The sequence below is a fragment of the Pelodiscus sinensis genome, chromosome 1, assembly GCF_052426305.1.
Source record: "Pelodiscus sinensis isolate ZL-2025 chromosome 1, ASM5242630v1, whole genome shotgun sequence".
In the NCBI taxonomy this organism is placed as follows: Eukaryota; Metazoa; Chordata; order Testudines; family Trionychidae; genus Pelodiscus; species Pelodiscus sinensis.
This window is the reverse complement of record NC_143052.1, coordinates 345,510,261-345,537,128: the sequence shown is the minus strand read 5'-3', so window position 1 is coordinate 345,537,128 and position 26,868 is coordinate 345,510,261. Positions and strand designations below refer to the sequence as shown.

The window sequence follows — 26,868 nt, the reverse complement described above, 5'->3', positions numbered from 1 at the left end:
TCACATTTTTGCAAATATGCCCAGTGCAATGGACGGATGCTTAAAACAAATAAAAGAAAGATACTTTGGATCAATTTGTACTTCAAAGTCTGCCCTTTTTTGATTTCCCACCCATTGCCACGTGCACATATTGAGTGAATTCTCTTTGGATCTGATCTAACTCTTCATGAAGTTGATAGAAGGAATCCTATTGGTTTCAGTGGGCTTTGGATCCTGCCCATTGGATAGGCTTTGACCATTTCTGCTGCTACTGAAATTTTCTCCCTCATCCAGAAACTAAAAGTTAAACACCTTTGTTTCAAATGTTGTGTGCTCCCCCTACTGGCCCTGCAGTAGCAGCAGCCACAAGTCTAACAACAGAAGCTGTGCTGGCCAATTCTAGTGGACAAAGAAGAATGTTTTTCTGGCATCAGGGCCATCTAAGTGGAAGTTGATGTTAAAATACACGGCAGCTCAGCCAATTTCCCATCCATTTCCAACTTGGGAAAACAAGCAACAGCTGCCCAGTGAGAGAGGACAGGATGGGTAAAAAGATCAAATGTTATTTCTGCAGCTCAAGGCACTTTTACAACTAATGAAGGAGAAAACAGAAAGGACACAAATGAGCTTTGAAGAGAGAGTGTGTGAGTGTGTCAGTGTGTAAAAGAGCAAGAGAGATACTTATACTGAGGATACTAAACAGTTCATTCTAGGAAACCCAGAGGCAGGGAGAAGTTTGAGTTTTGACGTGGTAAATACCTGTCCTGAGCACCATGGACAAGAAGTGAAGTTTAAGAGGAGGGAAATATGTTTGCAAACCCCCACAAGAAAAAATAACCCAGGGGCCACCTCTCTCAGTCTTTATGCCAATCTAACAAGGAGCTCGAGATCTTAAAGCACTTTACAACTGAGGTCAGTACCATTATTCCATTTCAAAGATGGTAAAATAGAGGCACAGCAAGGGCAAGTGACTGCCCAAAGTCACTGAATCAGTAACATGAGCTCCTGCCTCCTAGTCCAATGCCCTACCCATTGAGCTACACTGCCACAATGCTTCAGTTCTTGTATTTAAGAGACTAATCTTGTAAAGCATGACCCCTCAAGCCTGTGCTTGCAGAGTAAGAAAAATACCCACTCAAAAATCTTAGCTACCCAATTTATCTCCTCATTCAACCTCAACATCCCCTCAGAGTAAGAGTGGTTATACTTCATTATCCGTTAAAGTATCTGGATGTATAAGCTTTCATAAAAGTCCGTTTATTGTTAGCAATCCTTACTTTGCCTATGGTAGAACATGTTTTGAAAAATGCCAAAGAACAGCACCAAGTAACACTGACACTTCAATTTGGTATCTTAGCTGCATTCCAACCAGGTGACATAACCAAAGGAAGAATGGCCCATTATCTTTCTTCAAAATACCACAAAAATATTCGTCAGCCTCCAAGGAGAAATTGTAACTCATCAAAAGCGAATCTAGCCTTTTTCAAACCAGGGCACAAGGACAGAAGAATGAAACCTACTCAGGTTACACTAGCTTTCCCCCTTGGCATGAGATGTGTGTCTCAAATTTCAGAAGTAATGGAATTCTACTAACCCTTGAGAAGAAGGGTTTAAAACTGCTGATCTGCCTTCAGACTCGAGTTTCCTGTAAACTGAGCGCTTATGTGGCCACTCACGAGAGATTCCAGTGACGCCCAGCTGTTTGGCAGAGCACCTACAGCTAGTTTTGTGTTTCTACTAGTGGTGCACATGCCTTGGTGCACATTAGAAAATGTATTCCACACATGGATGCAAAAGGTTTGAGGAAACATTGCTTCAGACCAAGTCGTCAGACAGACTTTGCCAGATGATATGGCCTGTTGTGCATGGAAAGGATCCCCAGAAAGAACCTGCTGATGTTACCAAAAGGGGACACGCTTGAGCCTCTCTCTTGATCCTTAGAGAATCTTCAGCAGTGTCACCCACCCTGTTCTGTGGTCAAATCTCATTTCCCCAGAAAGAGAGCATCTAGACCAATAAACAAAAGGCTCATGCTCTCCATAGGTTTTTGCCATTGGCTAAAGAAAGTTGCTCTTGTTTGCTTTTAAAAAAAAAAGCAACTGAGGACAGTTCAGTTTGGGTTTGTAGTGGTCATGGCACAGACAGACAAAACTGGCATTGCACCCCAAAACTAGCCCCATCTGGCTCTTCCTGAAACCCAGTTGCAGGATGTGCCATAATAGAGGGCTTGGCTCATGGCAGTCTCACCTCAGGCTCTGTCAGCCCCTGCATGCCCATCCGAGAGACAGCAGTAGTCTCCAGGTCCTGCTAGTCCATAGGTTAGCTCTAGAGCTTTAGAGAACTTGGTCTGTATGACCCAATAAATAGGCGCAGTTTGGTGGATCAGCTGATGGTACAACGGGCCCTGACAGCCAGTCTCAGATATACTGGAATAGCAACACAAGGCCCACCCAACAGTAACAAGAACCAGCTCTTTTAGGGCGAGGCATCAGAACCCCACAGCAGGGGGATGTGGGATAACTTGGCACCCATGTGAGATTTAATCTTTTTCTCTTGAATCCTAAAGCATAAGATTCAATATTCCTTCCAAATTTTAACTAGGATAATGTCCAATCCCCTTTTAGATTTGCTATATTCTTAACTTCAATTACATCCCTGAAGGAAGGAGTTGGAGGATCTAAGAAATTCACCAGTAGCTGGAATGAAGCAGCCTAATAGTCAGGAGAAGCACCCATTTGGTCTATCTAAAGGGTGAAAAGATGTGGTAAGCAGAACACCCAGCAGGGGCTGGAGGGAAAAGCAATAAGACATGGCAACATCTCCAGCTATGATGTGATGTCACCAAGAAATCCATGGAATCCACAGAATTTAAATTGGCAGAAAAGTGAACTGCTGCATGGGCAGAGGCCATTAATTTCCTCAATACAACTAGATTTATATGACAAAGGATGCAGAATTACTGGTTTGGGTAGAATCAAGGTGGCACACACCGATTCCTCGGCCATGAACAGGGCTATTAGCCAAAACACTATGAAATGAAGGAGTTGCAGAGTGGGGAGTTTGAAAGCTATTACGTGATATAGTTTGGGCAATGGGACAAAATGGAATCCAACAAGTTGATGCCCTAAAGGCCAAGCCATAGCTTCCATAATCATTATGCATGCAAACACCAAGAAGAGCTCCAACTAAACCTGCCATTACACTACCTAGGATCTCTTCACCATGGTGAAAAGATGGGTCTACTAAAATGGTGTACTGACACACAATACTTTGTTGGCAAATACGTGTGATCCACTCATTCTGCTCATGACCTTGTGGAGCGATTATGTTTCCTTATACGGCCCTGCTGTTCTCTGCACTCTCCTGTTCAATATCTAATGTTCTGCTGGCATCGCACTCCAGGAACTAAAATACAGAGAGAACAAAATGATTCCACATGGTTGTCTGGGGGAATGAACATCACTGGGAACATCAACAGGGAGGGTTTAGAAATGACTGATTTGCACGCCAAGTAGTGATGGATTTCGCTGCAGATGTTTATTAGAACAGGGAAGTGCAAGTTGATAAAAATGCTTCCCAGCTCCTCCCACAATCGCTTTCTTTTTGCAACAGCTGTTACAGTCAGCAAAGGACTGGTTGAACCAGCCACATGCAGCATGGAGGAGTGAAAATGCAGACACTCATTCCAAACAGAATCCACTCTGCTTAACGATGTGGGAAGTTGTCAGAGTTAACTTTCCAGATTTCTTACAAAGCGAAGGACGTATATTTTCACTTGTCGAACTATCCGCAGTGTTTCGAGCCATCGCTTAGCATATGTGCATTGTTTTTAAACTACCCTCCACCCTGAGGCCGCAAGATCCAGGGGCCTTGATCGAAACAGGGACCTGGCACACTAGGATTCTTGATTTTTACTCCCAAGCATCAGAATGTGTAATTTAACCCCTCTGAGCCTCAACTTTCTCATCTTTAAAATGGGGACAGCGATACCAAGAACTGTAATGCGATTTCAAAGATCCTCAGAAGAAAAGAGGTATCATGCAAGTGCTGGGTATTATACCTAGCAATGGAGAATGTTAACCTAGGCAACATCCCGGACAAACAATCTGCACACAGGAATACAAAGAAAATCTTACTATCTATGGTAGTTATATGGCTCCCATTATCTTAATATTTGAACCTCTCGCAATATTTTCATGCATTTATCCTCTGCACCTCTGGAGCTAGGAAGTGCTAGTCCAATTTTTATAGATGGGGAACTTGCCCACAGTCTCACAAGAAACTGACCCATGATTCAGCCTTGTGCCAGGCAACTTACCCTAGATCACCCAGGAATCTGAGAACTATTAAAGTAGAGGGCCTCCAACCAATGACAGAACTTATAACAGTCATGCCAGAAGATACCCTTTTAATCTTTATAAAGGGCAAGAGAAACCAGCATGTTTGTCTCATAGCACAGCATTGCATTAAACAATATACCTGGAACTTTAAAGTCCTCAAACTCTCTCTAGACTCCCCAGTTAACAGACTGGGTAATAGTTGCATCCTTTGTTCTATAAAGTCTTGGATTGCTTTTATATCTGGAATTTTTTCCATGCAATTGAATACCATGAACCAGTTTTACACAGATTTGTACAAGCTATTCAGGAAATCAGAAAGTAGCACGACTCTCCAAGAACAATCAGTAACACAAACAAGAGAAGGTAAGTGTTTAAAGGGTTTTATTATTGAAATTTACTCTTAGAATATACTTCCAGCTGTGTCAAGAAAAATAGAAACATTGAAGTGGAATTATTCTGGGACAGATGCAAAGTTCTTCGTAAAACCAAGGCTTTACATCCTTTTGCAGTGGGGGCCCTCTACTGCCATTAAAATTGTCCCGAACATGTGAAACCTTACCCATCTTGCTGCATGAAAAGCCAAGTTTTAACACCTACAGATACAATGTCAACCCCACTTCTGCCCCACTGATATCTGTCTTATAGTCTCCTGCTAAGGAAATCCCAGTCAAAGAATTCAGTGTAGTTTCTCTCTTTTATCCACAGCTCAGTTATGAGGCTAACCTTAAACACTAAACTGTTGATTGAGTTTATTTACTACAATCACCATTACCATCCAGGTACGGCATAAGTATAGTCAGAAATCCAGAGACACCCTCTTGCTCTGAGCAGACATGAGAGTAGCAGCCTAGCATGTTAGCAGCTTATAATGTTTTAGCTTTCACTAAGCTGGAACTACTCTTGATTTCAGGGAAGAAAGGGAAGGGGATTTCTGTTAGGATGAGTGCTAATTCTGATTGTTCAGCACCATGACCTATTAAAAGAAACTGTTTGATAAGTAAGCCTGAATTACAGCTTCTTGAACGTTAAAATGTTCCTCAGTACCTCAGGTTTGAACTATAATCAATTTCCTTCCTTTATCCACTCCCTGTCATCGGCACTCACTCAAGGCTCTCCATCTGTACGAGTAGGCCTAAAATCCTGTTCAAAGTTACTCATGAGTTTAGATGTCCAATGGGAAATGCCTTGAAGGGGCTGGATTCTCCAAAAGCACTAAGCATGGACCCTCTGAAAAATAGTTTCTTTTAAGGTGTCTCATGTTGAGCTTCCCAAAGCTGAGGCATGTCTACACTCCAGTGGATAAAGATGTCCCTACCTCAAAAGAAGGATGTTTTCTGTCCACGTGCAGAATTCACCACCCTGAGCTGAGTTAGTTGGGTCGACTAAAGAATTCTTCCATCAACACAGCTGCATTTACACTGGGATCAGGCCACTTTAACCATGGTGCTCAGGGCTGGGAATCTCTCATACCCCTAAGCGGCGTAGCTAAATCCATCGAAATTTTAACTGTAGATGAAAGTTCAGACAACCAAAACCCCTAGTCACGTTTGGCAATTTGGGCCCCAAAACTATGCACATCTTCACAGGCTATTGGTTCCTTGGGGCCAATATTTTGCTATGGCACATTTCCTTAGACGCAAGGTTTTTTTAAAAAAATCTGTACATGGCACATGTCCATTAGATTTTAAATAAATAAAAGCTAACAAAACAGGAGCTGCAAATGTCTTTATGTCCCTGGCTATGCTGCAGGCAGGTACATCAGGACAACCTGCTCATACACCCACTTCAATTCAATCACCACCCACTTCTCCAGCTGAACATACAGTTCTTTCCCAGTGGCCAGATGGGCTTGACCTTCCCCTAGGTTCACTATATCCAACTGCGTGGCAAGCCTTTCTGATGTTTTTTGAAAAGAGTGATGGAGCATAAGCAGTGTTCTGGTTTCTAATTAGGCACCCAAGCACTTTACAGAGGGTGTATGAAAGGAAGAAACAGTTGAAAGAATTTTATGTGGTACTTTGTCCAACAAAGATTATAAAGGCAGAGAGAAAACTATTTACCTGTCTTGAGTGGGAAATCAAATTGATTTCATCCAGTTACAGCTGTAGGCAGATGTTCAACATTGGGGTGTGAGCCTGTTACACGACAGTTTTTAACCAACCTGAACATTTAAACAGGAAAAAAAGATCAAATGATTCCACTAAAAGGATTAGCTTCTTATTTTCTCCAGCTACTCATGGAACAGGCCTTAGTTCTGGACAGGTCACAGGCCATGCTTAAAAAAAATTAAAATGTCATCATGTAAACAAGTTAACGGAGCTCCATGTGTTCCTCTAGAGTTTGCTCCCAGCCGCTGCTTTCAAAAGCATAGCACAGAAGACAGAATTAAACGGTAATGGATACAGTTACGTTTTCTGATGTAAAACCTGGTCTGGAGAGCTTATTTACACAGGAAGCTAGATGTTTCCCACCAGGATAGCCCGTCGGGTTGTTCTCCTCCAAAGCTGAGGCTTATAGAAAGCTACTGAAAGGAGTGACATTTCCAAGCTGCCCAGGGATCGTGGGGAGAGATTCAGTTCATTTCTTCTGAAAGAAGCCCATGATGGACACTTGTTTGTTTGCTTTGCTGGCTGGGGCTACCCCTTTCTTCAGGCCTTTCCGTTCCTCCTTGGGTTCTTTCTTCCCAGCCAACGTGGAGGGACCGAGTGCAGCTGGCAGCTTGGCTTTGGTGACTTCCCCATCGCTATCTGTACAGGATTCGCTCTCGTAAGCCTTTTCAGTCACTGGCAAGAGAATGTGACAGGAGTGGTTAAGGCTTTGCTCAGAACAGTTGCAACCAAGCAGTATATGCAAGGAATACAGGAGGATGTGTGAGAGGCGCACAACACAAGGTGGCTGTGCCATTTTGGTATGCAAATGGGACAATGTGGGGAACCTGTCTAGGGTCAATGGATGAATTCTGCTTGATGCTACAAAGCTGTTATAAAACTGTTGCATCAGGAAATGCCTCTCCATCAGGGCCGGCCCACATTTTGGCACTAGAGGTGGGGAGCTCAAATGACGCCCCCATGTCCCCTCGCTTGGGACAAAACTTTGAAAGGTCTCTTGTGCCCTCCTTCCTCCAGCACAGCACTCCACCATCTCTGTGCATCTAGAGCATAGAGAATACATAGGCACCAGCAGCAGACACAATTTTCTACACTCTGGGTCTTAGTGGAAAGTCTGGCACCTCAGTTCACCTCATGGTAGGGCTGGCCCTGCTCTTGGTGGATGTGGAAAACGCCAGTTGTGATACGGATGGCATGCAGCAAGTATAGACTCATAGAACATTAGAACTGGAAGGGACCTCAAGAGGTCATCAAGTCCAGTCTCCTGCCCTCACGGCAGGACCAAGCACCATCTAGACCATGGGTTCCCAATCTGGGGGACGTGAAGAAATTCCTGGGGGGACACGAGGCAACCCAACCCCCCCTCCCTTCTAGTTTTGTTGCCCTGGTCAGTTTTTTTTTTTTAACTCAACAACACTGACAGTTAGGAAGTTTTTCCTAATGTCCAACCTAAACCTCCCTTGCTGCAGTTTAAGCCCATTGCTTCTTGTTCTATCCTCAGAGGCCAAGGAGAACAATTTTTCTCCCTCCTCCTTGTAACATTCTTTTAGGTGCTTGAAAACTGCTATCATGTCCCCTCCCACTCTTCTCTTTTCTAAATTAAACATGCCCAATTCTTTCCATCTTCCTTCATAGCTCATGTTCTCTAGACCTTTAATCATTCTTGTTGCTTTCCCTTCTACCCCTCACCTCCAACCAGGGACACTGAAGAGGAGTTACGGTTAACACGTGTACTCTGGATTAAGCAACAGGGCATGGAAAGTGGTTGGCTGAGGCTGGGAGAAGCTACTTCCTCCAACTCATCTGCAGAGAAGGGGAAATCCTCAAGCATGGCAAAGAAACAAAGGTGGCAAAGCAGGGGTTTACAATGCTTTACAACCCCATTCCTAGCTGTAGCAGTCCTTGGAAAAGTGGCCACTAAAGCATGGAGACATTCAAGGGAGGCCATATAGCAGGAAGATATGGATCCGAAGATCTAATATTTTGGCTCTGATCTAGGTGGCTTTAACCCATTTTAAAAACATGAGAATCCCATAATTCAAATGATGCAAATATTTTGTACCAGTCCAGAAGATTTGCAGTTATCAGGCTCACATGGGGCAGGGGGAGAGACGGGATGAAATGGGGATAGCAAGTTCTGGACCACAGACTAGTGCAAATTTTTTCTTACCCTATTCTTCAGTATCATAGCTCATCTGACTTTCCCTGTGCTACTCTGAGCCTTCTCCAAGTGCACCACAGGGGCCTTATTTTCCCCTTCATAAAACTGTAGTAGATATTAATTTGTAAACCAAAGGTCTGCCTATTTCACAAGAGACCATTTAAACCCATGCTCCAGTGGGGAAAAGGCAAGCTTCCCAGTTCTGGCACATTTGGAAAAAGCTGAACAGAAAAAGGAATGCAAAATTTTTTGCTAGAAATAAAAGCTTTAATGTTCATTATGGTGAGCTCAGGATGCAGAGCTTATTAAAACATAGCTGTGGAGCAAGGTTTTATTTTCCTTCCAAAAGTATTAACAGTATTATCTGGAGTCAGGAGTGCAAAACACCCCCCCCCCATGCAAACTCAACAAGTGATTCTGAAGAAATCTATTTCCCTCTGACAAAACTCCAGTACTAGAGCTTGTAGTTACTATTGAAGACAGTTACTTTCCTGCTAGCTTTAGCTTTCTTTACAGAAGATATATAAAACACAGGACCTGAAGTCTCCTGCAATAGGGCCACACTCCCTGGATTCCTATTCAAGTCCACAGGAATCGAGGGCACTCAATGTCTTATAGGATCAGGTCTACATTATGCTTACTATAAATAATGCATCCACCAGTTTTTCAGAATTAAAGCACTTTAGCCTGTTAAGAACAAATAAGTTGCTTTTTGTTGCTTTTTTAAAGTTTTAAATCCCAAACATGCTTCTTGTTGCTCTTACCCAGTTTACCTGGGGCATTCTACATTATACTGAGGGCCAGAATCCAGCTGCCCTGGGTATTCTATCTGCTTTGTGTCACCAGGGAAACTGATCTATAATCTGCAGCATGTTTTTTAAAGGAATATATTTTCAGAAAGGAGAACAAGGGCTAATGCTGGTTATAAATGGTAGGAAAGAAGGAACAAAAGAAAAATCTTCAAAAAGTTTGTGATTGAGAGTGACACAGTCAATGACAATGCCACTCCACCTTCTTCTGCCGGAGACGATTACCACAGTGCAGGAAAGTGGAAGTGGAATCCTCAGCGCGCATGGAAAAAAGAATCAAGTGATGCTGTAGGCTCCTTCCTGATAAGTTTGGTCAGCAAAAGGTGCAAAACACCTTGACAAAGGGAGCCCCTACTTGTGGGTGCAGGGGACAGAGCTAGCTATTCTTACCCATGCAGCCTTCATCATCCAGAAACGTTTTGGATTTCAGCACACGCTTCCGTTTCCGCTTCTTCCCTCCAGTCGGAGCCTGAAGGGATCCAAAGTGAAGTCAGGGTGAGTGTACAGAGCTGCTATGGGCATGATCAATGAGAGCCCAATGTAGTCAGTCAGGTCTGATGCACCATGCTCCCTTCCCCAGCACTCCCTACAGCCCTGCTTCTGTGAACACCATGCATTTCCGCACTTCATCCAGACAAACACATAAATGCAAGTTACCACCCTGACATGTCTTTACCTCAGTGGTTGTCGGCTCTAGTTCAATCTTCAGTGCAGGCTCTGGAGAAGGCGAGGGGGCGTTAGCTTCCGGAGGAGTGGGAGATACTGAGATATCTGCCAAAAGAAAAGGAGCTGGAGTCCGTGATGGCATTTGGGACAGCACCCCCTCTCCCCCTGTTAGCCTGCAGCGTTTCCCAGCTCACTTGTTAAGTACATGTAGCCCTTGCCTGTAAAGCTGCTGCCTCATCAAAGTCAGGGTAAACTGTTCCAAATGGCTGTCTGACGTTAGGCATGATCAATCCACGTTTAGGCTCCAAGTGAATGGCTAAGTTGCCAGAAGTGCTGCAAAGCCATAGTTCTCAATGGCAGAAGTGTGTTTTCAGCACCTCTGAAAACTCAGGTACTATTTTAGGCCCCCAAACTGGCATATGTTAGCATCAGTTACTATGCATTTCAATCACTGACAGACCCTCACAAAGGGAGGCCAAGCAATTTTCTGTTAGAGAAACTTAGGAGACTCAATAATTCCAATTCAATGCAAAACCTTCACTAAGTCACTCAATTTCTTTGTCTCTGCTCACTGGTAAAATGGACATGACACTTACTTCACAAGGGTGTCACGAATCTCAAACTGCTAGTGCTTACAGGCATTCAAATACTTTTATGAAAAGGAACTCTTAAGGGTAAGTTACAATATCTGAAGAGTTCACCAAAGGACAACTCTGTTCCCTCCCTTCCATTATAATTAGGGATGCTAAAATGCATTTCGTTAAGCGTTTCGTTAAGTAACTGTGTAACCGCTGAAAAATTCAGTTGCTATACAGTTGCACACTGGGGCAGGCAGCTCCCGCCTGCTACCTTCTGCTGCTGCCTCTGATAGAGGCGGGGGGGGGGGCAACTCTGTGGGAGCCAGTATGCATGTAGCTGGTCTAAAAGGCTGCCTCCCACACTGCTGCCTCAGATACAGAAGCAGCAGCGCAGGGGAAGATCCTGAGTGTAACCATGCACATTTAACCCATGAGCCTGGGTTCATTGTTTACTGTGTCAGTTACACTTTGACATTTCTAATTATACTCACTAGCTAATTATTTCATCTGTTCACACAATCTTTTCAGCATTTATACTATGCAGTCAGTCGGTGGGTGTGGAGGAATAGTGGCTGCAAGCTTCAAATTGCAAAAGGAACCTAACCTGATGCAGTGCTACCTTCAGGAGCCTGTGAAGCGCAGCACTAGTTCCAGAGCATTTCATAGCTTTGCCAGGCAGAAGCAGAGTGAAGCTGACAAGGTTTGTAACTATGTAAGAGGTCTGGGTTCAATGCCCTCCGGATTTGACAGAGGGAAAGAAATGTGAAGGGGTCTTGTATTCAGCACAGTGCAAGAGGGAGATGTGCCTTGTATCTCTCAAGAGACACCATTCTGACTAGCTTACATGGCTGCTAGAAGAGTGAAAGTTGCCCAAGTGAAAGTTGCCCAGTGAAAGCTACTACCATGCGAGGTTTCAAACCTGGTGAGAGCTAGTAATGGGAGGAAAACCTCCTCCCGCAGTCTATGGAAGTGTTGGCTGGGGGAGAAAGGCAGTGTTCCTGGTGGGCTCCACCTCCTCCCTGTCTCTGCTGGCCACAGAGCAGCACACATACTGTAGCTGTAACATGAATTCTGGATCTGTAACTATCCCAACCGATTAGCTCAGTGTTAAGAGTTCTGACTGTGCCAGGCATGTGGCCAACTGATCTTCACAGGTTAATCCAGAGCTCAAGTGAAAGAATGGTTGGCTGCCAATGCTAAATAATAAATTACATCCTTCAAACCAAGACTCGCGCTTCCAGTGAACGAGGCACAGAAACAAGCAGCACAATTCAGTATTTCACCTTGCTGCAGAGTTGGTAAATGTCAGGTGTTGTGCAAACACCAAAACCCAATGTGATGAAATAGGAACTTTCATAATGTTTTGTATGAATACTGTGTGTGCCATGCTTTCTCCATGTGTTGCACAAGTATCTAAGTGGTGGGACAAAGGTGTGAGATCATTGCAGAGACCCTGGAGGGCAGGTCTAACTGCCGGCTTTCTCCCAGAGCCCAAACAATAGCCAGACACTTCTGCACCCTGGAAACTGATGGCCAGGAGGTCCATCCTGATGGTCCATCCTCTGCAAGGAGCCAGCTGAAGGAGTTGGAGAATAGAGAGACAAAGAGACCAGGTGACCAGTTTGCCCAGGAAAGAGACAAAGGATAGAGGTGGTGCAACTTGGAGTGACTCAGGGAGGGCTGCTGGAAGTTGATCAGGCTCTCAGTTTGGATCTCGTAGGGGAGATCCCAGTGGTCTGGATCCCCCTCCACTCCTGCCCTAAGATGGACTTTGCAGAACCTTTGTACTTGCTAACAAAAACTGTGTTCCAGATGACTAATAAACCCTTCTGTTTTACACACTCTCTGAGAATCACTGCTACTGTGAAGTTGGAGTACATGGCCCCTTCTGGGGGCATGTAAAGCTTCCAACATGTCCTGCTCTGGTGGGCTTATTGAGGGGATGTCCCGGCATGAAACACATACTGAGATCAGGTGGGCAATGAGGCTTTCCCTAGTGAGAGAGATGCCTGCCCTGTGTGGTGCTGCATTAGAGGAGGCTCCTGTCTTGACATTCATTCAGAGCAATGTTCTCCCATGACACTCAACATCTGATCTTGTCCGAAGGTGCTACCTGCTGAGATAGGAAAGCCCAAAGACAGCTTTGCCTGGGTGAGATGTTGCAGAGAGTTTAAAATTCCCATTTTCAATATTCTGAAAGTAAGGGCCCTCCACGAGGAGTAATGGTAGTTCGAACTAGGAAGCCTAGTTCGAACTACCTAGTTCGTGCCGCGTGTAGCCGCGCGGCACGGGGTTCGAACCAGCCGGGATTTAAAAATGGCGGCGCCCGGCTTATGCAAATGAAGCCCGGGAAATTCAAATCCCGGGCTTCATTTGCAATTGCGGTATGCCTATTTCGAAATAGGAGGGTAGTGTAGACATACCCTATCAGATTACATTCAATTCACATTTTGAAAGTTACCTTAATAACCCAAACATCCACAGACCATTTGTATTAAGTGGGTATTTTAAGTTAGTATTTAAACTTCCCCAAGAAGTTTCAACTAGATAACAAGTTTTAGACAGGCTCTTAAAAATGTTGTATGTTGCTTTAAAAATGTTCAACAGTTCCCCTGGTGGGTGTTACAATTCCTGTATCTGTGGTCTTGTCTACCTAAGAAAGTTGTACTGGTTTAACTAAAGGTGTTATTTTCATTTTGACTGAATTCAGCTACTGCAAAAGCATGTGGACACTTATATCAGTTTCAGGGGAAGCTTATTTTGGTTTAGCTAATTAAAATTAAAAACAGGTTTAAGATAAACCAAAACAAACCACTCAAACGCATGCACCCTCTGTGTGGACATCCTTAATTTGGTTTATATAAACTGGTTTAAAAACGAAAACTATCACAATTTCAGGCCTGGTCTACATTAGAAAAGCTATAATGATGTAATTATGATGGTTCGGGGTGTGATCTTTTTACTGATAATTATACAAATATAAAAGGTGCCTTATAGAGATATAAGTTAATGCAATTAGCTATACAGATAGAACTGCACCCATACGAGAGTAGATTTTCATACTCCCAACTACACCCATAAAGTTAAAGCAGAAACACTTTCTAGCTGAGAGACAAAGTCTAAATTGAAAAACCAATTATAACTACGTCGCTCAAGTGAAAATCTTCTAAACCAAACAGGACTCGAACGAAGGAGGAGCTTGGACTCATTGAAGCACTGGAATGGATTATATTCTTTTTCTTATATTACATATGCACTGAACATTCTGCATTACTGCTGATGACAAACTACTCTTGTGTGAGTATATGCTAATCTTCTGACTTCGAAACCGTCTAGGCTTGGCTGTAATCATTTTAAATGAAATAGGGCAAAACGGAAAGGCAGATAGCAGTACGCCAAGACTCTTTACAACACCCCAGAGTTACACATTCAGAGACTGGATACTGAGCCAGATGAACCAAAGCGCTGATCCTGTGTGGCAGTTCCTATGTTCCTAATTTATTTAGGAGTATGGTGGTGACATTCTTAGAGTAAAGAGACAATGAACAGAAAACTGAAAACAAAAGTAGAACAACAGAGGGCATTTGCTAGAGACACTGAGAAAGGAAGAGAATACACCTTTACCTGGATCAAATTTTGAGGTAAACAACAGAATAACATACATCAAGGACGTTAATACCCAAAACAGAATAATCCAGAGCAAGTATATAATGGGAGAGACCAGGAGAGCTACAAGGCTGAGGTGACATCTGTGGTACACAAACATGTCTATGATGCACTTGCAATGCAATATACTAGCAAAAGAGGCGAATGGAACTTTGGGTTACATATGCACAGATACAGAATAGTCTCTCACTTGGCTCTATTGGAAACTTGAAGTAATGCATTCATCTCCAGTCACAATAATACTGACAAACTGGAAGAAAATCACAGAAGAGCAAAGAAAATGGTCAGATGGCTAGCCAGGCTGATTTTAATCTTCCCTCATAAGAGCTACATAAAGCACATTGGGGACTAATGGAAAAAGCCACATAACGTGAAGAAGCAAATACCAAGGCGGGTGAGCATGGGTTTGGTTTGAACTAAAAACAGTGGTACAAGGAGTTGTATATAAGACTAATGAGACTAAATTAGGAAAGAGAAAATTAAGATATACCCTCAGGGACTTGTTCCTGATGTTACGTCTACACTAGCTCGTTAGTTCAAGCTAGGTAGGCAAATGAGGGCAACTGGAGTTGCAAATGAAGCCCAGGATTTAAATACATTTAAATATCCACGGTTTCATTTGCATGTTCCCGGGCGCCGCCATTTTTAAATCCCCCTTAGTCCAAACTAACTGCCCGTGGCTAGACGCGGCAGCTAAATGTTATTTCGAACTAACTCCTTAGTTAGTTCGGACTAAGGACTCGAGGAGTAAAAGTTAATTCGAACTAAGGAGTTAGTTCGAATTAATTTTTAACTGCCACATCTAGCCCCGGGCAGTTAGTTCGGACTAAGGGGGATTTAAAAATGGCGGCGCCTGGGAATATGCAAATGAAGTCCGGGATATTTAAATCCCAGGCTTAATTTGCAACTCCGGTTGCCCTCATTTGCCTACCTAGTTCGAACTAACGAGCTAGTGTAGACATACCCTGAGAGATTTATCAGCCTGTGGAACAGCTTCACGAGGGAAGTGGAGGAAGTCTAATCATGTCAAACGTCTAAAACTAGACTGAACAAAATGCAAACAAATTCTGAATTGGCAGGGAGATTGACAAGAGGATCTAAGGAGTCTTCCCATCTCTAATTTATGACACAACCCCCATTCATTCTCAAATATTGCACAGTATTATTTCTCATAAGGCAAGAGCATCAATTCTCATCCTGTATTCCAACCCTTTGGCAATACAACCTAGTATCAGTTGTACCTTTTCTTACTGTCAGACACTGAATGAGGGTTTCATTCATTTTTCAACAAACTCCAAATTCTTTTCCTAATCAGCTTGTTGGATGACTGTTTCATTTCACATACATTCCCTAGCTTGGCTCCCAATTATATATAGTAAATAACATCCATCACCTCAAAATACCCAAGACCTTTGGAATCTGGCTGTCAGTTCCTCATTACAGGCCCCATTCTTGCAAAGTTCTGCCCACTCAGCTTCCATCAAAGTCAATAAGAACAAGGGCACTCAGCACCTTGCTGACTTAGGCTGTATTTTTTTCCTCTATTATCTGTATTCTTGAAAAATCTCATGTTAATAGTAATGCAAACAACATCTATAAACATTCTGCATAATCAAGATCCTAAAAACTAACTCCTGGAGCTCCCTACTTGCAATTTACTAATTGAACTGGTTAGGACTCTGAGGAGGGCACTATACCTCTCAGAGTATCATAAAACTCTCTGGCACAAGTTAGTGCAACTGACAACCAGTGCTCCCTCTAATTTTTCATGTGCAACAATTGCCTCCATATTGGTGCATATAACGAAATTCATTCTGCTCATGGATGATCTGTACGTGGGGTTGAGGGATTCAGAGTGTGAGAAGAAGCTCAAGGTTGGAGGGATGAAGGCTCTGGCTGGGAGTGCAGGCTGTGGGGTGGGGCTGGGGATGAGGTATGAGGGAGCTCCAGGTGGGGTTCGAGAGGTTCTGAGTACAGGAGTGGGCTTGGAGCAGAAGGCTGGGATTGGGGAGAGGGGTGGGATCTGGGCAGGAGTTAGGGTGCAGGAAGGTGCTCAGGGTTGGAGTTTGAGGTCTAAGAGGGAGCTAGGGTGGTGGATGGGCCTCAGGACTGAAGCAGGGAGTTGGAGGGCAGAACACTTAATTGAGGCAACTCCCATTTTGAGGGGACATAGACAGTGTGCTGCCCTGTGCTCACCAACAGGCACTGTCTCTCACAGCTCCCACTGGCCTCAAGTCCCAGCCAATGGGAGCTGAATAGACAGCCCAGCCCCTCACGGTGACATGGCTCCAGCCAAGAGGTGGGAGAGGGAAAAGGAAGGAACAGCAGCATGCAGAGCTGCCAGAAAGGGCTGGCCCAGAACAGAGACTTTACAGCCCCAAAGGCCACCTTCTTAATCAGGCCCTGCTGCTGGGTCCAGAGGAGGGTGCCTCTGCCTTGTCTGCACCAGCTCCCTGCCAGGGTCAGGGGAGAGACATGATTCTCCAGAGCTAACAGGGAGCTGCTGTGATCAAGGGAAAGGGGCCTCTTCCCCAGCCACTGCAGTCCTGTGCCAGTAGCTCAGAACCCCTGCCTGAGGCTTATTAGGCAGCTCTGTGGCTTATAGGGAACCTTGCTGGCAGCACACTCAAGAGGACAGAGCCAAGCCTGAGCTAAGTCACAATAAGACCAAATTACTCGGGGCCTCCAGAAGGTTCTCTGAGGTGGCTTGTGGCAAAAATAACGGGGGAAGCTCAGACTGCAGCCATTTGCATGGATACTGGGCCAGCAAATACATCTGAGGTCATCCAAATTACTTCCTCAACTGTTGGCTTTAACAGTCTTGGGTGGTATTATCCCTTAGTAATATGATGAAAACAAGAACACCTGTCCCAGGTTTCCTTCATTAGTTTCTTGCAATCACATCTTCTTACCTTCATCTTCACTGCTGTCAGACTGAGGCCGTTTGATTCGCCTCCTCTTTTTCTTCAGATTTTCATCCTCCTTCTCCTCATTATCTGTCATATCCACCCTCTTCACTCTACTGGCACAAAGGAACAAACTGAACATGCTTCAGACCTCTAGTGTGCTTATAAAAAATGACACTGATGTAGGCAACTACAATCTTCATAATTATATAAATTACATGAAAACAAGTACCTCACAGACATTTACAAAATGCACACATCCATACGTGGATACACACACACACACACACACACACACACACACACACACACACACACACGGACTTTTTTTAAGACCCGCCTTCTCACCCCTCCCCAGCTCTTCCTATAGCAAAGATTTCTCTGGCACCCCACACTTCAGTGTGCAGAGGTTTTGCCTAGAGACTTACCTTGCTTGACCAAGGTAGCCTGGCAGGAGGGCATTACTGATCTCGTCACCACTGCTCAGCCATCTAAGAACTAGTGTCCTAACAGACCCACTCAGAAGTTATTTTGATAGACTCCTTGCCACGGACTATGAGGTAGTGTCTCAGATTTCTGGAGCCATTTTTTAAAAGACTTTTTTTAATGTAATCGCATTTTTGCTACTGAAAAAGTAAAACAGCTTCTTTCTTCTTTTCGAGCTGGCACGACATGCCAGACTAAAGCCCTGGAGGCTGAAGGCCTCTGCATATTCATAGAACAGGTAAGCCCAAGTAGCCTTCTCTACACTGCACTGCCAACGTGCAGTTCCCAGGCCCTTGGCTTCTCAAACGAGACTATCTACAAGGAGGCCAATTAGCAACAGCTGTGATGGTGAGTTGGGTGATGTGTATACCCATTCAGCAGGAAATGGAATGAGACCACCAATTAATTACACGCAGGCCACCAAACAGCTATGAGACTGTAATGATTTTTGGTCTCTGTCAGCTTGGGTTGGATTAAAAACAGAGGACTGCACATAATTTTACTTGGAACATCACCCAACATAATTCAGTGTCTTAAAAAGCAGCAGTACATCAGCTACCTCAACCACCTAGCAGAACTTCACATGTTGAAAGCTGTCTGCACACATAAATTCAGGAATATAAATCTACCCTGCAAAGCAGGTGCTCTTGCCAGGTCCCTTTATTTCTCCCCAAGATTACTAAGTTCGTTCCGTGTGGGCCACAATTCCATAAAGAGGTTGTCTTGTAGAATACCTCCCCATCCACTGGTGATTACCTGGACTACAGCTATACCGTTTGCAACTGCATAATGCCTCTATTGTAGCGACCACTATTGCTTACGTGGAAAAGAAATACTAGGAAAGAATTTTAATATATTTTTAGCTGATTTTAAGGCAATTTATGTTGCTGGAAACAAGGATTTGAGCCAGCACCATGTGATCAGGCAGCTCTCTGCATGCCATCAGCAAGCAGTCCAATGGATCAGAGTTTGAAAACCACTGCTCTACCTTCTTTTGTCCTTTTGCTGGATTTTCACAGGCTCCATTTTTTTCCCAGGTTTCTCCAGTGTGGCAATGGGGGGTGATTTGGGTTCCACTGTAGAAACGGAGGGCTTGGCAACTGTTTTTTCTTCCTTTGGCTGTTCAGACTCAGAGCTGACTTTAAGCTTATCTGCGAATAAGACAAATAAGAGTGCATACTGCTTATTTCACACGGTCTGGAAATGACAAAGGAATTAGTATACAGTGTCTGCAAGAAAAAGGACAGGTCGTAGTATCAGTCAGCTACAGATGGAAGGCGCACTACAGACCATGTTCAGAAGCACGAAGGGATCCTTTGCAACCTTACAACTGCAAGCCATTCCAGAAAAGGGGCACTGCTACACTTCTATATGAAGGCACAGGCACAATCTCCTCTACTGCTCTAGATGAATCTCTCCAAGTGACAAATTTCCAACTTGTCTGGGTTCAGCATCAGCAACTTCACTCCTATCCAAGTTCAAATAGGAGTTCTGTATGAGAAGCACAGAAACAGCAAAATCCAGGTTTGAAGAAGTGCAACCGGAGCTGTGTTTAGCCTCATGGTTGTGGTCCTGTAGCCCATGACTACTACTTGTATTACCACAGCATCAAGGAGCCACGGTTATAACCTAGGACCCATCTTGTAGAATACCTCCCCATCCACTGGTGATTACCTGGACTACGGCCGTACCGTTTGCAATTGCAGAATGCCTATTGTAGCAACAGCTATTGCTTACATGGAAAAGAAATAGGAAAGAATTTTAATATATTTTTAGCTGTTTTTAATGCAATTCATGTTGCTAGAAACAAGGATTGGAGCCAGCACCACGTGACCAGGCAATTCTCTACATGCCATCAGCAAGCAGTCCAATGGATCAGAGACTGTACAGTCACAGACTAAAGAGATGGTCCCTGCCCCAAAGAGTTTACAATCTTAGTACAATACAAGAGACAGCAGATGGACATAGAGAAGGAAGTACAAAGAACCAGTGAGACAACATTGTTCAGAATAATTGGCAGCGGTCTTATTCACCAGCAGCCTAATCACAATGCCTTGATTTCACTCAGCTGCCATACATGCACACTGAACAGGAGAGGTGACAACCCACATCTGAGATACCTCAGAGAGGAAGAGGAAGTATTCAACAACTGAGTCAACAAAACCTCACGACCGATGGGATCAGAGAGTGCCAACAGCTCTGATAAAATTGCCATCAGCATCTTTCTAGCACCCACCCTTCGGCTCATGCTGAATCAAGCTGTCAATGGGCTAAAGGGCCATCAAAAATGGGCCAGATGCTTTATCTAGCAGTTTCAGTGATCCTAGCTAGGTAACACATCGCACCTATGACACAAAATGATCAACCGCAAGTTGAGCAACAACAAAGAGTCAGAAGACCCAATCATTGTTTGTTATTGCCTGAGTCCTGAGATAAAGTTTCTGAGGCTAGGAAAGAGATTAGTGCCCAAGAGCCAAGCTCCTCTCAGCCCCTTTGTTCCTGGCAATGCTGCTCCATCCTTAGCCACTGGACAGAGGTCATTGTGAAGGGGTATAGTTGCAGGAGCTCAGTACCACAGTAGTGCACAGCATACCACACATGGCAACAGATTAGAGGAAGAAAGTGTAATTTATTCCAAATTACTTACCTTTCCATTTTACGTCAGCTTTCCCACTTTTTAGAACATATTCCTTTGATCTTGGACTCTTTGTAGATATTAAGAATTTAATTGGATTAATGGTAATAGCTGCTTGTATAATTTTTAAATGTTTGATGAAAATCTCCACACCTCACAGTGTCATACTTTAACAAAATAAGGACTCACAAGTGGTTCTCTAGCACTAGGATCAGACACTATTCTAATATCATTTGTTAAATGCTGAATGCCAGATGCTGCACTCTGAAAAATCCAACAGATTTCTTTCACTGGAATACTACCAATATCATCCCGGACTTTGTTCTGGAAACACCTCCTTCACTCCTCCTACTAGAGATGCAAAATCCCATTTAACCAGTTAACTGCTTAAATGGGATCCCGCAGGCTGGAGTGGCCCCTGGCCGCGGCGTGGCGCGGTGGGCCTAGCCAGAGCAGTTCCCTGCTTGTGTCAGGCATGGGGCTGCTCCAGTCCAGCTGGGCCATTAGTTAACCAGTAAGTATCACCCGGTAATGGTGATGCTTACTGGTTAACCAGTGGCATCCTTACCTCCTTTTGTTGTTACTGGTGCACATTTGAATAGTCTTACACATTTGTTTTCCAAACTTTTTCCTTTCAGAATCTTAACATCCCATCACGTAGAAAAATCTCCCTCATTCATCCATTCCAATTGTCCATTCTTTATTATCCCACAAACAATATACACTTCAAGGCCAGCTACCTCCTCCTCCTTTGCTTTTTCTCCTAAATCACTCCCATTAACACACTCCCTGTGTATCAGTTTTCAGGAACTATTTCACAAATAGTCAGTTCTCCTGCCTCAAAATGCTCATTTTTAAATTAAAAAAAAATGTATGTAATAAAAATTCTTCCTGGGTTAAAAATCTGTATGATATTAGCCCAATTGATTTCCACCACATAATTTTCTAGTGTGAAATATTCCACTTACAACTCTCCTTTAATTTCTGCCTTAGAATTACTAACTGCTCTAAGACAGCAGACTCAAGAATTAGACCTCTTGATTCAGAGTGCAGACAAAAGTATAGTAAATTACAGGCTCGATGGGGGGGAAATAATACAATTAGGGCCCTGTCTTGCTTTTTCTTAGACCCTCCACTACTCCAATACAGCAAAGAATACACACTTGTTATCAGCCATATTTTAACTGCATCAATATTTTGCTAAAACAATGAGTTCCTAATGTCACAAAGTAGTTCCTTACTGCAATCAGCTCATCCATTACCACAATGATTTCAGGAGACAAATGCATATTATATAATGCTTACTCATGGCAGCTTTTCCAAAAAAGTTGCTCATTGCATTCCCTTTAGTTGGCGGTTTGCTGCTTACTGTAGTTGCCTAGAATTAAAGAGACAAGAAGTTGTAAGACAGTTTTGCACATACAATAAAGATTCTAGTAAAAACAAGAATTAACACAAAACCTCCTCCAAACCTGGCACAAGCATCCTTCCAAATTAGTAGTACTGTAGTTGCTAGATACATAAAACTCACTAACAACAACATGCTGATTGGGGTTTGCTTTTTTTTCCTTTTCAATATGTTTATGGGAAAACAAAGACTGGAATTTCTCCATTGCAGGGACTTCATATTTCAGGGAACTGTTAAAGACACATGGAACCATTCACTCTTAGGTCATCAGTTCAAGGTCAGCCCAGATCAAAAAGTCATTCTCATCTGATGGTTGTTCAGCATTATATACTGAACAAGTATATTCACACCAAGTGATTAGGAAGATTAAAGTGTTCCCCAACAGGTTTCTGTATGTTTCCTTTACGTATATCTGATTTGTGTCCATTGATTCTTTCCCACAGAGACTGTCCAGTTTGTCCCATATATATATAGCAGTGGGGCATTGATGGCATAGATCAAATTACTGGATGTGCAGTCAAATGGACTCAGTTGTGATGAAGGATGGTTGGGACACTATCAACCTAACAGTCAATGAAGGTGCAAACAGCTCTTTGTGTAGATTCCTATGTCAGGAAGGATACTATCAACTGACTTTGATTCTTAGCTGCTTCGTTTTAACTACCCAATCTTCAGATACTTACTGATCCCCTCTACCTTCCTGATTTTCTATACACTCTCCTCCACCTCTCCCCCCTATTTATTTTGGGTCTGCACATCCTAAACTCAAAACTCCAGTCATCTGAAGAAGTGGGCTGTGCCCACAACAGCTCATGATACCATCTACATGTTTTGTTAGTCTATAAAGTGCTACCAGACCATTTGTTGTTTTTTTAGTGAATACAGTTTGTGAAAAATGTAGAAGTTAATGTTAGGTAGGTAGGAGTATTGATCAGATCAGATCCTGGGGCAAATACAATTTCTGGGGGAAGGGGGTAAAAAGAGTTGACTATGGTAGAGTCACTGGGAAGGAGACCTTGATGAACTGGATGCAATTATCTGACCAAAATGTGCTATGCTTTAGCTTTGGATTGTTTTTCCTCTGCTGTGTTAGCAACACAGAGACTGAAATCCAGGACCTCTATGGTGGCTTTCTCGGAAATGCTTCCAGTTCCACGCGCAGGTCCAGGTAGGCAGGCAGAGATTCAGAGTCCCAATGCGTGGAGAAGACGATGGTGTAGGGAAAAGGGGTTTAGATTTATTAGGAACTGGGGACACTTTTGGGAGAGGGGGAGCCTATACAGGAAGGATGGGCTCCACCTAAACCAGGGTGGAACTAGACTGCTGGCACTAAACATTAAAAAGGCCATTGAGCAGATTTTAAACTAAGAGATGGGGGAAAGCCGATTGGTTCGGAAAAGCACATAAATCGGATGGAGACTTCTCTTATAGGAGAAGCCATTGACAGAGATTCTCTAAGCTGTAGTCAAAGAGAGGAGGGGAGAGGACAAACCATGGTCCAGAACAGACAAACAACCGCATATAAAGGAATCCAATGCATCAGGGAAGGGCAGACAAATAAACAGTGGCAAATTTTTAAAGTGCTTCTGCACAAATGCTCGGAGTCTGACTAATAAGATGGGTGAATTAGAGTACCTCGTATTAAAGAAGGAGATTGATATAATAGGCATCACTGAAACCTGGTGGAATGAGAAAAATCTGTGGGACACAATCATACCGGGATATAAAATATATCGGAAGGATAGAGCAGGCCGAGTGGCACCGTATGTGAAAGATAATGTAGAATCAAATTAAATAAAAATATTAAATGAATCAACATGTTAAATAGAATCACTATGGATAGTAATTCTATGCTCCAATAATAAGAACTGAGCAGTAGGGATATATTATCGACCACCTAACCAGGACAGTGACACTGACATTGAAATGCTGAGGGAGATTAGAGAGGCTACCAAAATAAAGAACTCTATAATAATGGGGGATTTTAATTATCCCCATATTGACTGGGTGCATGTCACCTCAGAAAGAGAAGCAGAGATAAAATTTCTCAATGGCTTAAATGACTGCTTCTTGGAGCAGCTGGTACAGGAATCCACAAGGGGAGAAGCAATTCTTGATTTAGTCCTGAGTGGAGCGCAGGATCAGGTCCAGGAGATAATTATTACAGGACCGCTTGAGAATAGTGACCATAATATAACAACATTTAACATTCCTGGGGTGGGAAGAACACCTCACCAGTCCAGCACTCTGGCATTAATTTCAAAAAGGGGAATTACACAAAAATGAGGAGGTGAGTTAAACAGAAATTAAAAGGCACAGTGACTAGAGCCAAATCCCTGCAAGCTGCATTGAAACTTCTTAAAGACACCATAATAGAGGCCCAACTTAAATGTATACCCCAAATTAAAAAACATAGTAAGAGACCTAAAAAAGAATCATTGTGGCTTAACCACCATGTAAAAGAAGCAGTGAGGGACAAAAAGGCATCTTTCAAGAAGTGGAAGTCCAACCCTAGTGAGATAAATGGAAAGGAACATAAACACTGTCAAATAAAGTGTAAAAATGTAATAAGAAAAGCAAAAAGATTTTGAGGAACAGCTAGCCAAAAACTCAAAAAGAAATAGCAAAATGTTTTTTAAGTATATTAGAAGCAGGAAACCTGCTAAAAAAAACCAGTGGGTCCCCTAGACCATCGAGATACAAAAGGAGCAATCAAGGACGATACAGCCATTGTGGAGAAACTAAATGATTTCTTTGCTTCAGTCTTCACAGCTGAGGACGTTAGGGAGATTCCCAAATCTGCACGGTCCTTTGTGGGTGATGAATCTGAGGAGCTGTCCTGGATTGAAGTGTCATTAGAGGAGGTTTTGGAACAAATAGAAAAACTTAATGTTAACAAATCACCAGGACTGGATAGCATTCATCCAAGGGTTCTAAAAGAACTCAAATGGGAAACTGCTGAACTATTACCTGTGGTTTGTAATCTATCCCTTAAATCAGCTTCCATACCTAATGACTGGGAGGTAGCTAACATGACACCAATATTTAAAAAGGGCTCTAGAGGTGATTCTGGCAATTACAGACCGGTAAGTCTAACTTCAGTACCGCGCAAATTAGTCGAAACAATAGTAAAGAATAAAATTGTCAGGCACATAGAAGAACATAATTTGTTGGGCAAAAGTCATCATGGTTTCTGTAAAGGGAAATCATGTCTTACTAATCTATTAGAGTTCTTTGAAAGGGTTAACAAACATGCAGATAAGGGGGATCCAGTAGATATAGCAGGGGTGTCCAAACTTTTTTCAAAGAGGGCCAGATTTGAAGAAGTGAACATGCGTGAGGGCCGACCCCGCACTCTCAGCCCCAAGGCGGAGGGCCCGCAGGGTCGGAGGTGGGCGGAGAGCGCAGGGCACGCCGGCCTCACGGCGGCCCGGGGGCAGGGCGAACCCGCAGCCGAGCGGGGGAGCAGGGGTGTGGACGTTCCCTACAGGGCAGGCTCTAGGACCGCAGAGGCTATGGGCGGCGGCGGCGCGGCCGGAAGCGGCGCGCTGGACGCGCCAGTTCAAAAGAGCGCCGGGGAGCCAGGAGAGGGGAAGGAAGCGGGGGCCGTATTAAATCGGAACACGGGCCGCAATTGGCCCACGGGCCGGACTTTGGACATGCCTGAGATATAGTATACTTGGATTTTCAGAAAGCCTTTGACAAGGTCCCTCACCAAAGGCTCTTGTGTAAATTACATGGCCATGGGATAAGAGGGAAGGTCCTTTCTTGGATTGAGAACTGGTTAAAAGACAGGAAACAAAGGGTAGGAATAAATGGTAAATTTTCAGAATGGAGAGGGTTAACTAGTGGTGTCCCCCAAGGGTTAGTCCTAGAACCAATACGGTTCAACTTATTCATAAATGATCTGGAAAAAAGGATAAGCAGTGAGGTGGTAAAGTTTGCGGATGATACAAAACTGTTTAGGATAGTCAAGACAGAAGCAGACTGTGAGGGACTCCCAAAAGAGCTCACCAAACTGAGTGATTGGGCAACAGAATGGCAAATGAAATTTAATGTGGATAAGTGTAAAGTAATGCACGTTGGAAAAAATAACCCCAACTATACGTACAGTCTGATGGGGGCTAATTTGGCTATGACAAATCAGGAAAGAGATCTTGGAGTTATTGTGGATAGTTCTCTGAAAACTTCCACACAGTGTGAGCGGCAGTCAAAAAGGCAAAGAGGATGTTAGGAATTATTAAGAAAGGGATAGAAAATAAGACCCAGAATATCTTACTGCCCCTGTATAAAACTATGGTACGCCCATATCTTGAATACTGTGTACAGATGTGGTCTCCTCACCTCAAAAAAGATATTTTGGCCTTAGAAAGGGGTCAGAAAAGGGCAACTAAAATTATTAGGGGTTTGGAACGGGTCCCATATGAAGAGAGGTTAAAGCGACTGTGACTTTTCAGTTTAGAAAAGAGGAGACTAAGGGGGGATATGATAGAGGTCTATAAAATCATGAGTGGTATGGAGAGGGTGAATAAAGAAAAGTTTTTTATTAGTTTCCATAATAGAAGAACTAGAGGACACCAAATGAAGTTAATGGGTAGAAGGTTTAAAACTAATAAAAGAAAGTTCTTCACACAGCGCGTAGTCAACCTGTGGAACTTCTTGCCAGAGGATGCTGTGAAGGCTAGGACTGACAATAACAGAGTTTAAAGAGAAGCTAGATAATTTCATGGAGGTTAGGCCCATAAAAGGCTATTAGCCAGGGGATAGAAATGATGTCCCTGGTCTCTGTTTGTCAGAGGCTGGAGAAAAATGGCAGGAGACAAATTGCTTGATCATTATCTTCAGTCCACCCACTCTGGGGTTCAAGTTGTGACACCCACGACTTGCAGTGATTCCCCAGGAACCAATCACATTGCAAGTCAGGGTCCGCCTGTATAAATATACCACTTAGCTCAGCAACATTGTTATACCAATACAGGTTGGACCTCCCTGGTCTGGCATCCTTGGGGCCGGATCAGTCCCTAATGAAGGATTTTGCTGGACCCGGGAAGATCAACGCCAGCTCGCCAATCTCACTGGGCTCTTGTACCCGGCAGAGCTGTCACCCCCTCTACCACAGGCCCAGC

At 43.6% G+C, this 26,868-nt stretch overlaps 1 protein-coding gene across 3 annotated transcripts in view; it reads right to left on the bottom strand.

The window, feature by feature from the left end:
• Positions 1-4,683: 4,683 nt before the first annotated feature.
• Positions 4,684-26,868, bottom strand: part of POLD3 (DNA polymerase delta 3, accessory subunit) — a 38,098-nt gene continuing 15,913 nt past the window's right edge. For 2 of the 3 annotated variants that reach the window (XM_075919599.2, XM_025186943.3), the window contains 6 exons: positions 21,640-21,712; positions 18,688-18,850; positions 17,220-17,329; positions 10,074-10,168; positions 9,788-9,866; positions 4,684-7,102 (listed from right to left, as the gene is read on the bottom strand). In XM_075919599.2, coding sequence (XP_075775714.2) covers positions 6,897-7,102; positions 9,788-9,866; positions 10,074-10,168; positions 17,220-17,329; positions 18,688-18,850; positions 21,640-21,712 — 726 coding nt within the window. In that variant the 3' untranslated portion in view covers positions 4,684-6,896. The remainder of the gene's footprint in view (positions 7,103-9,787; positions 9,867-10,073; positions 10,169-17,219; positions 17,330-18,687; positions 18,851-21,639; positions 21,713-26,868) is intronic. The other variant, XM_075919600.2, reaches the window with a different exon arrangement.